The sequence below is a fragment of the Scyliorhinus torazame genome, chromosome 7 (assembly GCF_047496885.1).
Source record: "Scyliorhinus torazame isolate Kashiwa2021f chromosome 7, sScyTor2.1, whole genome shotgun sequence".
Classification (NCBI taxonomy): domain Eukaryota; kingdom Metazoa; phylum Chordata; class Chondrichthyes; order Carcharhiniformes; family Scyliorhinidae; genus Scyliorhinus; species Scyliorhinus torazame.
The window spans coordinates 31746145-31761392 of NC_092713.1; the positions used below are offsets into that span (position 1 = coordinate 31746145).

The following is a 15248-nucleotide window of genomic DNA, read 5'->3' on the forward strand; positions in this document are numbered from 1 at the left end:
GCCCGCGTTTCCCACTTGGCCCCACCCCTAATGGCCGGCGCCCACAATTCCTCATCCCCCCCCCCACCCCCTCCCCCACGACATGGGGAAGAGAGAAAAGTTACAGGGTCGCAAGATTAACTTGAGAAATCATCCCTTCCCCCTTTTTCCCCCCCTTCACCCCACGTAATCACACCACCACTTTGTCCCAAAGGTTCTTTTTCTGGTTCGCCTATTCCAGCTGCTCCTCCACAATAAATGTCCACGCCTCTTCTGCCGTCTCAAAGTAGTGGTGCTTCCCTTGGTGTGTGACCCACAGTCTTGCCGGTTGCAACATTCCAAATTTGACCTCCCTTTTGTGAAGTACCGCCTTGGCCCGATTGAGACTCGCCCTCCTTCTCGCCACCTCCGCACTCCAATCTTGATATACGCGGATCACCGCGTTCTCCCACCTACTGTTCCGAGTTTTCTTCGCCCATCTGAGGACCATCTCTCTGTCATTATATCGGAGAAATCTCACCACTATGGCTCGAGGTATTTCTCCAGCCCTCGGTCTTCGCGTCATAACTCGATAAGCTCCCTCCACCTCCAATGGGCCCGTCGGGGCCTCCGATCCCATTAACGAGTGAAGCATCGTGCTCACATATGCCCCGACGTCCGCCCCCTCCGCACCTTCGGGAAGACCAAGAATCCTTAAATTCTTCCTCCTCACATTATTCTCCAACACCTCCAGCCTTTCCACACACCTTTTGTGTTGTGCCTCATGCACCTTTGTCTTCACCACCAGGCCCTGTATTTCGTCTTCATTATCAGCGGCCTTTGCCTTCACGACCCGAAGCTCCTGCTCCTGGGTCTTTTGTTCCTCCTTTAGCCCTTCAATCGCCTGTAATATTGGGGCCAGCAGCTCCTTCTTCATCTCCTTTTTAAGTTCTTCCACACAGCGCCACAGGAACTCTTGTTGGTCAGGGCCCCATACTAGACGGCCACCTTCCGACGCCATCTTGCTTTGTGCTTGCTTTCCTTGCCGCTGCTCTAGAGGATCCTCCGCAATCCGGCCACTTTCCTCTCCTTTTTCCATCTGTGTCCAGGGGGAATTCCCTTCTGGTTTACCGCACAGTGTTTTTAGCCGCTAAAATTGCCGTTGGGGCTCCTATTAAGAGCCCAAAAGTCCGTTTCACCGGGAGCTGCCGAAACGTGCGACTTAGCTGGTCATCGCCGCACCCGGAAGTCAGACTTCTATTTATTGACTACAGCTCCGCCTTCAACACCATAATCCCAGCCAAGCTCATATCAAAGCTCCAAAACCTCGGATTTGGCTCCCCACTCCAACTGGATCCTCGATTTTCTGACCAACAGACCACAATCAGTAAGAATGAACCTCCTCCACAATAGTCCTCAACACCGGCGCCCCACAAGGCTGCGTACCTAGCCCCCTACTCTACTCCCTGTACACACACGACTGCATGGCAAAACTTGGTTCCAACTCCATCTACAAGTTTGCTGACAATACGACCATAGTGGGCCAGATCTCGAATAACGACAAGTCAAAATACAGGAGGGAGATAGAGAACCTAGTGGAGTGGTGTAGCGACAACAATCTCTCCCTCAATGCCAGCAAAACTAAAGAGCTGGTAATTGACTTCAGGAAGCAAAGTACTGTACACACCCCTGTCAGCATCAACAGGGCCGAGGTGGAGATGGTTAGCAGTTTCAAATTCCTAGGGGTGCACATCTCCAAAAATCTGTCCTGGTCCACCCACGTCGAAGCTACCACCAAGAAAGCACAACAGCGCCTATACTTCCGCAGGAAACTAAGGAAATTTGGCATGTCCACATTAACCCTTACCAACTTTTACAGGTGCACCATAGAAAGCATCCTATCGGGCTGCATCACAGCCTGGTATGGCAACTGCTTGGCCCAGGACCGCAAGAAACTTCAGAGAGTCGTGAACATCGCCCAGTCCATCACACGAACCTGCCTCCCATCCATTGACTCCATCTACACCTCCCGCTGCCTGGGGAAAGCGGGCAGCATAATCAAAGATCCCTCCCACCCGGCTTACTCACTCTTCCAACTTCTTCCATCGGGCAGGAGATACAGAAGTCTGAGAACACGCACGAACAGACTCAAAAACAGCTTCTTCCCCACTGTCACCAGACTCCTAAATGACCCTCTTATGGACTGACCTCATTAACACCACATCCGATGCCAGTGCTTATGTAGTTACATTGTATATGTTGTGTTGCCCTATTATGTTGTTGCTAACTTTCTCCTTGGTTCAATTGCTCTGTTTTATTACCTTTGCTCTCGAGTCGCCAGGTATCTTTATGATACCGCCACGAGGTTCAAGTCCGAGTAATGATCAATAACCCAATACACCGATTAGTAAGATTTAAATCAAAGCACATTTATTATACACAGTAATCGCTACTCATGCACAAATTTTACGTCTAAGCTACTTCTACAACTAACAGGCCTATACTTAACTTCGGACTGGCCCACCAGGTCAGGGGAACAAATGGCCTTTCGTTCGGGTTCTGAGTCTGCGGGATTCGATGTTGGTACGGATTGGTAGCTAGGAGCGCCTATCTCGTAGCGAGCGTTGAATTAAGACTTACGGGCTTTCGGCGATCACTGCACCGGTCACGGTCAATGTTGGTTCGTGTTCCTGGGTGACCAGGAAGAAGAGGTGAAGAGTGAAGCGAGCGATTTTGAACTTGGGGCTCAACACTTATAGTCCCCCGGGGCTTCCCGCCTTTCGGGGAGGTCCCTGTACCTGGTCCCAAGTGATTGGACTTTGTCCCAATCGCTTGGTTTGATTTTCTCCAATACTGGAGCGGTTCCCTGATCGATGGGTGGTCTTGAGGTGCTCATTCACCTCCTTTGTGTTGGCTCCTGCTGGCGCCGAGGAGTCTGGCTTTGCTTTGTGTGTCCAAAGTGTTACTTATTGTTCCCGGGGATTGCTCATCAGTATGCAGATGGCTACTTTGTTATGCTGATGGTCGCTGGTATCGATGTTGTCTGGCCTTTGCAGAGGTAAATACACAGCAAACCTGCAGCTGCTGGTTTCTGTCTATGTTGGCTGACTTTCCCATCAGCCTTTGCCGTTCGCCATTTTAAATCGGGAGTTGGCCAATTTAGGTGGCTACAATGTATTTTCTTTTATTCCCTTTTCTTCTCATGGACTTAATGATCTGTTGAGCTGCTCGCAGAAAAATACTTTTCACTGCACCTCAGTACACGTAACAATAAACAAATCCAATCCAATATTGTTTACCATTCACTGACTAGCTAAAAAGGTTCTGTTTTGGCTCTGCAGCTCTCAGTAGTCCAATAACTTACTCATGCTTGGACAAGGTACAAGCTGAAAGTTGGTGCCTGTAAAATCATATAAAATTGCAAGTTACAGTCATGAACCAGGGAAGGGACACAAATTTAAGGAAAAAGTCATACAATTTGGAAAAGTTCAATATTCAATGTTTAAATTTAATAAAATACGATTTCTGTACATATGAACACAATTTTAAATCTTCGATTGTTTTAACAGTGTTTTTGCAGCAATTCTTGTTACAAAGCTTCCAAATATTTAGAAGCTCAGATTCCAAAGAATCCATTATGGTCACGAGAACAAGAAAGGTGAATATTTGTTCTAAATTTATGATTTGTATTTACTATCCATATATTTTTTCATTTGAACTTTTAGTACTAGCTTTTAGAAAGTGTAAAAATGGAAATGTAGCTAATCTGCATTTTAAATTTACCATTTAATAAAATTGTGAGTGTAATATATTGTGCTTGGTCAATAAAAAGAGAAACCACGGGTGACCAGATGGGGCTGTGAATGACCTCTTTGCCCTTTTCCCTTGGAATACTGGTTGAAATCCAGCCTTAATCAAGGAAATTATGGTCTTCTCTGGTGAGTTTGGGCACTGCTGTTAGTGGAGAGGCTCAAGTGTGGCTGGTGTAAGAAATCGGAAAATATCTGATCATATTTATTTTAATGTATGAAAATGGTTGTCTTTTGTTTTGTAGATCTTCAACATGCCGGATATTAAAGGAACAGAGGTATGCAATGGTGATATTAAGGTTTCGTGGAGTGCAATGGAAGTTTCTTTATGTTTTGCATTTAATATCACGAATGAGCAAGTTCAGGAAAACCTTTGCATCTGATTTGCTACACATCGCACAATGCACTCTTAAAATGGTTTGACTATTTATTAATCGGAAACCATGTCAAAATTCAGTCATTGAGCTGTGTTGACAATGCATGGGGATAGTGCGAGTGATGCAATTTGTTTATACTTTGCTCACTGTTGTGATGTTTTAATTTATCTATACTCAATACTTTGTCTTTGTTATCTATCTTTTAAGGTTGATCATTGCCGCCATTTGTTTAAGAGATTTAGGCATTGATCTTGTACTTCCTGCCTTTGTTCCTTTTATGCATGAAAAGTGAGAGATAAAACAAAAAATGAATTTATATGCATTAATTTTGTAGAAAAGTGGGGTGGCATGGTGGCGTAGTGATTGGCTCTGCTGCCTATGGCGCTGGGGACCAGGTTCGATCCTGCCCCTGGATCACTGTCCATGTGGGGTTTGCACATTCTCCCCGTGTCTGCGTGGGTTTCACCCTCACAACCCAAAGATGTGCAGGTTAGGTTGATTGGCCATACTAAAATTGCCCCTTAATTGGAAAAAAAATATTTGGTACTCTAAATTTACTAAAAAAGAGAAGTGATGAGAGATATTTGAGATTTTTAAAGCTGTTCTTTAAAGCTGTTCTTTAAAAAGATTGACCAGAAGATGGCGCATTTGTCTGTATATTGTATATTTAGCTAAAGATAAACTTGACTTAAATGGAGGAAGGTAGTTGATACCCAATCAAGACAGTTGCAAACAGTGCTAAGTAGGGTTAGTGTTATTGGTAATTTGTTTAATATTTAAATTTTGTAAAAGTGTTCTCACCTAAAACAACAATTGACTCTGTGGAATATTATTTTAAAAAATAACTTGAGCGCTATATAAACCTTTTCATGAAGATGGTGAAGTGACAAAGGTAATAGATGAGATGTTGGATGTAGACAGGAGGTATGCAGAAGATGGGGATCCAGCACTGTTGGAAAAGAGGAAGAAGTTGCAGACGAGCTTTGATCGGCTGTCCACAAGGAAGGCGGTGCGCCAACTGAGGCGGGCAAGGGGAGCAGTCTATGAGTATGGAGAGAAGGCCAACTTCGGTGGGGTACAGCGGCAAGGGAAATTGTTCAGGTGTGGGATAGGACAGGGAAATTGGTGGTGGCTCCGGACCAGATTCATAAGATATTTGAGGAGCTTTATGAGAGGTTGTATAGGTCGAAGCCACCGGGGAGGATTGGGAAATGCAGGAATTCCTGGATGATTTGGAACACCTGAGGTTGGGGTAGGAGGATGGGGCCACATTGGAGGGGGCGATGATGGAGCAGGAGATAAAGGATGCCATTGGATGGATGCAGTCAGGAAAGATAGCAGAGCCGGATGGATTTCCGGTGGAGTACTACAAGAAATTTAGAGATAGGTTGGCGCTGCTGATGGTAAGGATGTTTCAGGAGGCGATAGGGAACGGGGTGTTGCCACAGACGTTGGGGCAGGCATTGATTTCCCTGTTGCTCACGAAGGATAAGGATCCGACAGAGTGTGGGTCGTATAGGCCCATATCACTCTTGAACGTGGATGCAAAGGTGTTGGCAAAGGTATTGGCGGGTAGGTTGGAGGAGTGTCTCCCGAAGGTGATAGGGGAAGATCAGATGGGTTTGTGAAGGGGAAGCAGCTGTTTTCAGGGCAGCACGGTGGTGCAGTGGTTAGCACTGCAGCCTCACGGCGCCGAGGTCCCAGGTTCGATCCCGGCTCTGGGTCACAATCCGTGTGGAGTTTGAACGTTCTCCCCGTGTTTGTGTGGGTTTCGCGCCCACAACCCAAGATGTGCAGGGTAGGTGGATTGGCCACGCTAAATTGCCGCTTAATTGGAAAAAATAAATTGGCCACTCTAAATTTTTTTTAAAAGGCAGCTCTTTTCGAACATTAGGAGGGTATTGAACGTGGTTACCGAAAGAGGGGAGGGAGACAGATAGTGGCGTTGGATGCCGAGAAGGAGTTTGACCAGGTAGAGTGGGGGTATTTGATGGCGGTTCTGGATCGGTTTGGGACTGTGCCACGATTTGTAGAGTGGGTAAGACTGCTGTATAGGGAGCCGAGGGCAAGAGTCTGCACGAGTAACATTAATTTGGGGTATTTTGCTCTGCACCAAGGGACCAGGCAGGGATGCCCCATGTCCCCCTGTTGTTTGCACTTGCGGTTGAGCCTTTGGCCATCGCATTGAGGAGTTCGGAGGTGTGGAGAAGGTTAGTGCGGGGGTGGAACATAGGGTTTCTTTGTATGCGGACTTTGTATGCAGACGTATGTATCGGGAACCAAGCGCGTCAATGGGTGGTATATTGCAGCTGCTTCGGATGGCTGCGTCTTTTTCGGGGTATAAGCTAAATTTAGACAAAAGTGAATATTTTGTGGTGTCTCGGGTGGGGGCAGTGGTGGGAGCGGCTACCATTCCGTAGGGCGGTGACCCACTTTAGATATTTGGGGGTGCATGGGATTGAGGGGGTAATAATATAACTAGTACAATATAACTAGTATGGTGGGAGCGGATTTGGCAAGGTGGGATGGTCTTCCTCTGTCGCTGGCAGGTCGGGTACAGGCAATTAAGATGAATGTGTTGCCGCGGTTTTTGTTTATTTTTCAGTGCTGCCGATCTTTCTGCCAAAAACATTTTTTAAGGAAGTTGAAAAGATGATTACCTTATTTATATGGGCGGCCAGGATTAGGAAGGTGCTGTTGCAGAGAAGACGGCAGTCAGGGGGATTGGGTCTCCCAAACTTACTGTATTACTACTGGGTGGCAAATGCGGAGAAGGTGAGGAGTTCGGTTAGAGGGGGGACTTCCAGTGGGTTAGAGTGGAGGAGAGTTTGTGCAGGGCGTCGGGGCTGAGGGCATTGGCATCCGCGTCGCTCCCGTTGGCCCCTGGGAAATATTCAAGGAGTCCGGTGGTAGTAGCCGTATTGAAAATCTGGAGGCAATTGCGCCAGCACTTTAGGCTGGGGGCGGAGCCAAGGGAAATGCCGATTCGGAGGAATCATAGATTTGAGCCAGGGAAGTAGGATGGGAGTTTTCGGAGATGAGATGAGAGGAGAGGGGAGTTAGGGACTAAAGAATTTGTTTTTAGGGGGCCGGTTTGTGGAACTGGAGGAGCTGGGGACGAAATATGGGTTAGGGCAGGGGGAGATGTTTAGGTATGTGCAACTCAAAGATTTCGCCAGCAAGGAGATACAGAGCTTTCCGGTGGCGCTGGCCCCCACACTGTTGGAAGAGGTGCTGACAACAGGGGGAGTGGAGAGGGTGGTATCGGTGATTTATGGGGTGATTCTGGGAGGAGATAAGGCATCGCTGGAGGGGATTAAGATTAAGTGGGAGGAAGAGTTGGGGGAGGGTGTGGAGGAGGGGTTGTGGTGTGAGGTGCTCAAGAGGGTGAATGCTTCAACTTTGTGCGCGAGGTTGGGGCTGATACAGCTGAAGGTGGTGTATAGGGCGCACCTCACAAAGACGAGGATGAGCTGACTCTTTGAGGGGGCAGAGGATGTTTGGGGGACCCCCGCAAATCACATTCATATGTTTTAGTCCTGTCAAAAACTGGAGGCGTATTTGAGGGAGGTTTTCAGGGTAATCTCGAAGGTGGCACATGTGAAACTCTCACCAGATCCCCTTGAAGCCATATTCGGGGTATCGGATCGGCCGGGGTTGGAAGCGGGTGCGGAGGCAGATTTCTTAGCCTTCGCCTCGTTGATCGCCCGAATCACCTGTTGGGGTGGAGGTCAGCTTCCCCACCCTATGCCCTGACGTGGCAGGGGGATCTGCTGGAGTTCTCAACACTCGAGAAAGTGAAGTTCGAGTTGAGGGGAAGGATGGAAGGGTTCTACATTTCATAGTCTTTGTTTATTATGCATTTTCAAGAATTGGATGACATCAAACATTGAGTGGGGGGGGGGGGGGGGAGGGTTGGAGTGTATATGTTGTTGGTGATTATGTATGGGGTGATGGTGGATTCCTGATTCTATTTCTTTGGTGTTTGTATTTAAAAAGTTGGGGGTTGGTGGGATGAAGGGATTGCTGGCCAGGGGATTGCCATTGTATTTGTTACTGTTGATTATTTGTTGGTGGGAGTAAATTTGATGAAAATGTGAAAAAGGAGGAGAATAAAAATATATTTTTTTATAAATAAATCTTTTCATGAGGACAGGATATCCAAAGTGCTTTAAAAGACGTGTATGCTGGTAGCCACTGTTGTAATGTAGGGAAAAATGTCAGCCAATGTGAACCTCCCTCCCCTTGCTTTCCCTCCTCTTGGGTTTTCCCCCAGAGCTATTTGTTCTGGTTCTACATCAGTCTTGCTGTAGTATCACAAATGAATAAGACATCAAAAGGAGACTGTACCTTGAATGGTTCACTGAGGTTACCTAAAGTAGTGTTTCTAAAAATTGAGAGTCGGCATTGGACAGATGTTTCATGACTCTTGCTCGAGACTTGTAGGATGTTGCAACAGGCAAGAACTCTTTCACAGGTGAAATTTTGAATTCTTATCATTATTTCCAAATCTTTTAATCTCATCCAACCCCGTGGGACATTTGCACCCTCCAATTTTGGCCTTATCTGCATTCACAATTGTAATTATTTCACCATGAGTAGCAATGTCTTCTGCTGAGATCCTAAGCTGTGGAATTCACTCCTTTTACCTCCTTTTGATATGTTCTGTAACAGCCGCCTTCTGTGAGCGAGCCTTTCATCCTCTGAGTTAAGGTGCTCAGAGTTGCATTTTGTTTGACAATACTCCTGTGGATCACCTTGTGATGTTTTACCATATCGAATCATAGAATCCCTACAGTGCAGAAGGAGGCTGTTCAGCCCATCGAGTCTGCACCAGCCCTTGGAAAGAGCACCCTATTTAAGCCCATGCCTCCACGCTATCCCAGTAACCCTACTTGACCTTTTGGACACTAAGGGACAATTTAGCACGGCCAATCCACCTAACCTGCACATCTTTGGACTGTGTGAGGAAACCGGAGCACCCAGAGGAAATCCCTGCAGACACGGGGAGAAAGTGGAAACTCCACAAAGACAGTCACCCGAAGCCGGGAATTGAACCCGGGTCTCTGGAGCTGTGAGGCAGCAGTGCTAACCACTGTGCCACCATGCTGCCCATATAAACAGCACTAAATAGATATAAGGTTTTTTTTGGAGACCCTCTGGCTACTGCTTTTGGACAGAGGCTAAGAAAGTACAACTATGGCAGATGCAAGCAACTTTCTTCCCCCGTTTTCAGGTTCTTGTCATTAGAGGGGAGGGCCTATGACCATGTGCATGATTGGGGTGGTACTGTCTGTTCAGAATTCCTCCACGTTTTAAGGGAAGCAACTGACCCAGATATACAATCACCAGCTAAAGCCTCCAAAATGTTTAAACCACCAATAGGATTGAGTAATGAGTTGTTGCAAGATCTCCAACAAAGGTTGGGTAAGATTTACAGACCACTTCAGAGACCTGAAGAAAAGTGTGGAGATTCAGTTGGGAAGTGGAATGAAGGATAAACTCATTACAACATTTATACTCTGACCAGTCTGTCCTGCTTACTTAAAGCAGATGTTAATGTTATGAGATCCGACTAGCAAAGTATGACTAGAAAATCTTTTCTATGGCTGTCAGATTGAAACTTGTTTTATTGTTATTTACAATAATTTATCCTCCTCTTGTAGAGGTAGTGCTGGAGAAGAAGTGATATTTCAAAGTTCAAGCTTCCAGGTTTCAGATGTTGATAATCTACCCTTTATGGAAGATCAGCATGCATCTACCTCCTCCACCTCAAGCGAAAGCAATAGCAGTGACTCTGATCAAGCGTTTGTTTCCACCATCCTTTTTGGTGAAAAGCGTAATTTAAAAACTACAAAGCAGAAACTCTTCAAAAAACAGCAACGAGACCGAGCTACAAAACCAAAGAAAATGGTACCTGCATCAAAACATTTAGAAATGGATCACGAAGTAGAAAATACTGCACATCAATTGAAAAAATGCCATGTTAATAGTACTGAGATATCAAGTCCCAGATTGTCCCAAAGTGTCGAAACTGAACAACTGACCCTTGTGCCAAAAGAAAAGTGCTCTGTGACATCAGAGAAAAACCTCTCCCCCGTGACTAGTTTGACAGAAATAAAAGATAATGAAAAGATTGTGGCAGATAAAAGCTTTACAACTCGAGGTCTAAGCAGGAAGGGTGCTGCAGCACTGAAGATGCTGATAGAAAAAACAAAACAATCAAGCCATTCTAATTCGGGTAGATGTGTTTCAGCAGCTGAACTGTCTGATGTCAAAAGTAATGCACTGGACCTATTAAGACAAACACTAAGTGAATGGAATACAGACGAGACATTAAGATTTCTTTATGGTTCCAATTTAAAATGCACAAAAATACCAACTAATTGGCCAAGTCGAACATCTTGCACAACTGAGCAAGAAGAACTTGATGAAGATGACCTGGACAATCTGGAAGTGGTTGAAATCACCAACTCTAATGAAAATGCTGGAAACAATAAAAATGGCTTGCCCAAAGGTGTTCAAGTTGGCAGGCCAGAGGGCACTGCAAGACCATTACCAAATCTTGAAGAAATAAAACAGGAATCTGAATTTCTTCATTTGAAGGTCAGAGAGTTTTATAAGGGACAGTATGTTTTGCCTGAGGATGCTGAAAGTAATTGTGATGAAAATTCTCAATCCATAAATTATGTACTGGTAAGTCATACACTCTGAACGCTGCAATATTTTTTAGTAAAGTCATAAAATGACATATCCTAAAATTATCCTCAGTACCAGGGAGTGAATTTTAATAACCTACTTTGAAAGGTTTGCCATATTCTGGAACTTGACTGGCTTGTTGAAGTTTTTTGTACTTTTTAATTTCATGATTGGAAAGAATTTTGCATTACAATCTGAAGAGTAGAAGAGGATGACGAGAAATGATAAATCTGGTAACTACTTGCAACCAGAAGTCGATTAAATCAAAAATTTCTCTTCACTATATATTGATCCTATTAGGGACTATTGATGTTTAAAAATAAATATGAACACCCCGTATAATTAACTTCGAGAACAACACCACATAAATTTCATTTTTAAATAAATTAAATATAAACATGCTTTATTGTATTCAAGAATCAAACAAAGCAAGCACTATTAACTTAACACTACAGTTTATAAATACTTATACTATGAACTTAGTTCTGATTTTTTATCCCCCCCCCCAAGGCCCCAAGAAACCCCTTGTACATTACAAGAATCTTGTCGCTTCATTCATTTCTGTAGGGACAAACCCAAAAGTATGCCACAATCATCCGGAATTCACTTTTATTTTCCTTTCTGGGGTAACATTTTATGAGGGGTATTTCTATCAGCATTTTGGCTCAGCAACCCTCCAACTTTTCCCTTAAGACCCCATTGCTATGGAAGCCTCAGCTCCTTGTTCTGGTTGCCAGCAGGTACCCAAAATCCTTCTCACAGCTTCCAACCTAACTCTGTTGATTCCTTTGTGCCGCAAGGCTGAGTGTGAACCACTGTAGGCACCTTCCTCGAGCTGCAAACCAGGAAAATCTTGCAGCTGCTTTTTGCCTCTCAAAATACAAACTGAGCTGGAGCCTCACCTGCATTCCATGCAGCAAATAATAAAGTTAGTATTTTCTCTGCTGAAACGCAGACCTGATTAACCTGTTGATCTCCTGTTGGTTCTTTGTCTACCTTCACAGCTCACCTGTATGGCAGTGTGGCATGCTTTGAATGCTGTCAAACAGAAATACAAAGCAATTATTTTACCTTCACCACAACTCTTTTTGATTCTGCAATACATATTAAAAATTATGTCTCTAATGGAGGTTTTCCGTTCTCTTTCCTAGAATGTTAGCTGTTTCTGTTGAGTTAGAACATAGAACAATACAGCACAGTACAGGCCCTTCGGCCCACGATGTGCACCGAAACAAAAGCCATCTAACCTACACTATGCCATTATCATCCATATGTTTATCCAATAAACTTTTAAATGCCTTCAATGTTGGCGCGTTCACTACTGTAGCAGGTAGGGCATTCCACGGCCTCACTACTCTCTGCGTAAAGAACCTACCTCTGACCTCTGTCCTATATCTATTACCCCTCAGTTTAAAGCTATGCCCCCTCGTGCCAGTCATTTCCATCCGCGGGAGAAGGCTCTCACTGTCTACCCTATCCAACCCCCTGATCATTTTGTATGCCTCTATTAAGTCTCCTCTTAACCTTCTTCTCTCCAACGAAAACAACCTCAAGTCCATCAACCTTTCGTCATAAGATTTTCCCTCCATACCAGGCAACATCCTGGTAAATCTCCTCTGCACCCGCTTCAAAGCCTCCACGTCCTTCCTATAATGCGGTGACCAGAACTGTACGCAATACTCCAAATGCGGCCGTACCAGAGTTCTGTACAGCTGCAACATGACCTCCTGACTCCGGAACTCAATCGCTCTACCAATAAAGGCTAACGCTCCATAGGCCTTCTTCACAACCCTATCAACCTGGGTGGCAACTTTCAGGGATCTATGTACATGGACACCTAGATCCCTCTGCTCATCCACACTTTCAAGAACTTTACCATTAGCCAAATATTCCGCATTCCTGTTATTCCTTCCAAAGTGAATCACCTCACACTTCTCTACATTAAACTCCATTTGCCACCTCTCAGCCCAGCTCTGCAGCTTATCTATATCCCTCTGTAACCTGCTACATCCTTCCACACTATCGACAACACCACCGACTTTAGTATCGTCTGCAAATTTACTCACCCACCCTTCTGCGCCTTCCTCTAGGTCATTGATAAAAATGACAAACAACAACGGCCCCAGAACAGATCCTTGTGGTACTCCACTTGTGACTGAACTCCATTCTGAACATTTCCCATCAACCGCCACCCTCTGTCTTCTTTCAGCTAGCCAATTTCTGATCCACATCTCTAAATCACCCTCAATCCCCAGCCTCCGTATTTTCTGCAATAGCCTACCGTGGGGAACCTTATCAAACGCTTTGCTGAAATCCATATACACCACATCAACTGCTCTACCCTCGTCTACCTGTTCAGTCACCTTCTCAAAGAACTCGATAAGGTTTGTGAGACATGACCTACCCTTCACAAAGCCATGCTGACTATCCCTGATCATATTATTCCTATCTAGATTATAAATCTTGTCTCTTATAATCCCCTCCAAGACTTGTTAAGTGATTTGACTCCCTGGTTGTACCAGGAGGTTCAGAAATGGGTCATCATTGTTCAGTGTTCAAGTTTCTAACACTATGCTCTTGAAAATAAACATAGGTTGGCTTTTAACCATAATTTGTTTGTTTGTTTGAGTTGCATTTATATCAAAGTTGTGTTTATGGTTTTTAAACCAAGATGCCCCCATTTATCTACAGTTAAAACTTTAATTCCCAAAGCTAAAAATTATATTCTAAAACATATGAATTATGAACTAGGTATTTGCAACAACTGCCTGTGGTCCAGTAACACACACACTCGATCACAACATTTTTTTTCTGATATCTAAGCTGAACATCCAAGCCTATTTTTGAGTTGCACCTTCCTCTAGTCTCCAACATTGGTATAATTATCAATCGGTATACAGTACATGAAAAGTTTGACCATATAATTCAGTCTGTAGGATTTTTTAAAAAATCATTCAATTTTTCTAGTCTGGATTTGAAATCTGATTCCAAAAGTGAAAGGGTGTGTGTTGACTCACTGTAGTGCCAAAACTTCAACTAAATTGATTCAACAATAAAATTAAACTAAGTCGTATTTTTGTTTGGAATTTAGGGAAATGAAGAGGAGAATCCAGTTCTTCCATTGTTAGATTTTGCCGCGCAGCACCAAATCCGCAAAGGTATTGTGCTGGATAGACTTAATAAAGTGTAAGTATAATACTATTGATACATCTTTATTAACACCCACCTAGATTCCATGGTCTCTTCACTTCTCAGTAATTACATTAATATAGAAGAACTACTATGAATTACTTGCAAGTTAACTTTCTAATCTCATTCTTGAAGAATTACTTTTTGGGGGAAAAACAGCAGGATGCATGGGAATGAAAATACATTAGTGAATGACATTTAAAAATATTTATGTCACTTGAGTTTTCTATTTGGATCTCTACATTTAATTTTTCAAGATGCTATTGCATAATTTGACTGGTGTTTTCACAGGAACAGCATACAATTTTGCACTTTTTATATGTATCAATATAAATAATATGCCATTTAACAAAAGTTTACATTAAATCTTAGATCTTTCCTGTAACAGGTCACAACTTGTAATTTTTTATGTCTGAACTTTTTTTTCCCCCCTGAAATTAATGGTTTTCCTACAGTTGGTAGCACTGTTGCCTCACAGCTCCAAGGTCCCAGGTTCGATTCCCGGCTCGGTCACTGTCTGTGTGGAGTCTGCATGCACTCCCCGTGTCTGCATGGGTTTCCTCCGGGTGCTCCGGTTTCCTCCAACAGTCCAGAGATGTGCAGGTTAGGTGGATTGGCCATGCTAAACTACCCCTTAGTGTCCAAAAGTGTTGGCTGGGGTTACTGGGTTACGGGGATAGGGTGGAGGTGTGGGCTTAAGTAGGGTGTTATTTCCCAGGGCCGATGGAGACTCAACGGGCTGAATTGCCTCCTTCTGCACTGTAAATTTTATGAAATCTACGAAAGGGGCAATAGCCTGGAGTTGCTTCTTTTTGGTGCTGTTTTTCAGCGTAATTAGGCAGAAGTTGGTGTGACTGATGTGAAAGATCATGAAATCTTTAAGCACTATTTTCTAGGCAAGTTATGTTCAATGTGATTCATGTTTCCACAACCTTTTGAACTAGTTTATATTAAAAAAACATTGCAGTAGATGCAAGCCCTGGCCACACCCCAGGATGAATGAATCTCCATCGGGAGTTTCCATTAATTATTTGCAGGTCTTTGAGGAGGCTCTAAAAGTCTAAAAACTAAACTAAGCTTTTGGGGCGCAAGACCACTAATAGAAACTTGTAAAAGCTTCTGGATGTAATTTTTTTTGAATTTATTAAAACTACAGTACCCAATATTTGTTCTATATATTTTTAGACATTCTGATCATTTAAAATTGTGTTACTTG

The 15248-nt window shown here is 44.0% G+C and overlaps 1 protein-coding gene across 1 annotated transcript in view; it reads left to right on the forward strand.

Moving 5' to 3' along the window:
- The window catches only part of rpap2 (RNA polymerase II associated protein 2), a 152415-nt gene that overhangs the window by 24665 nt on the left and 112502 nt on the right, over positions 1-15248 (forward strand). Inside the window, exons 5-8 of the mRNA XM_072510486.1 lie at positions 3528-3616; positions 4013-4045; positions 9811-10840; positions 13935-14029. Coding sequence (XP_072366587.1) covers positions 3528-3616; positions 4013-4045; positions 9811-10840; positions 13935-14029 — 1247 coding nt within the window. The remainder of the gene's footprint in view (positions 1-3527; positions 3617-4012; positions 4046-9810; positions 10841-13934; positions 14030-15248) is intronic.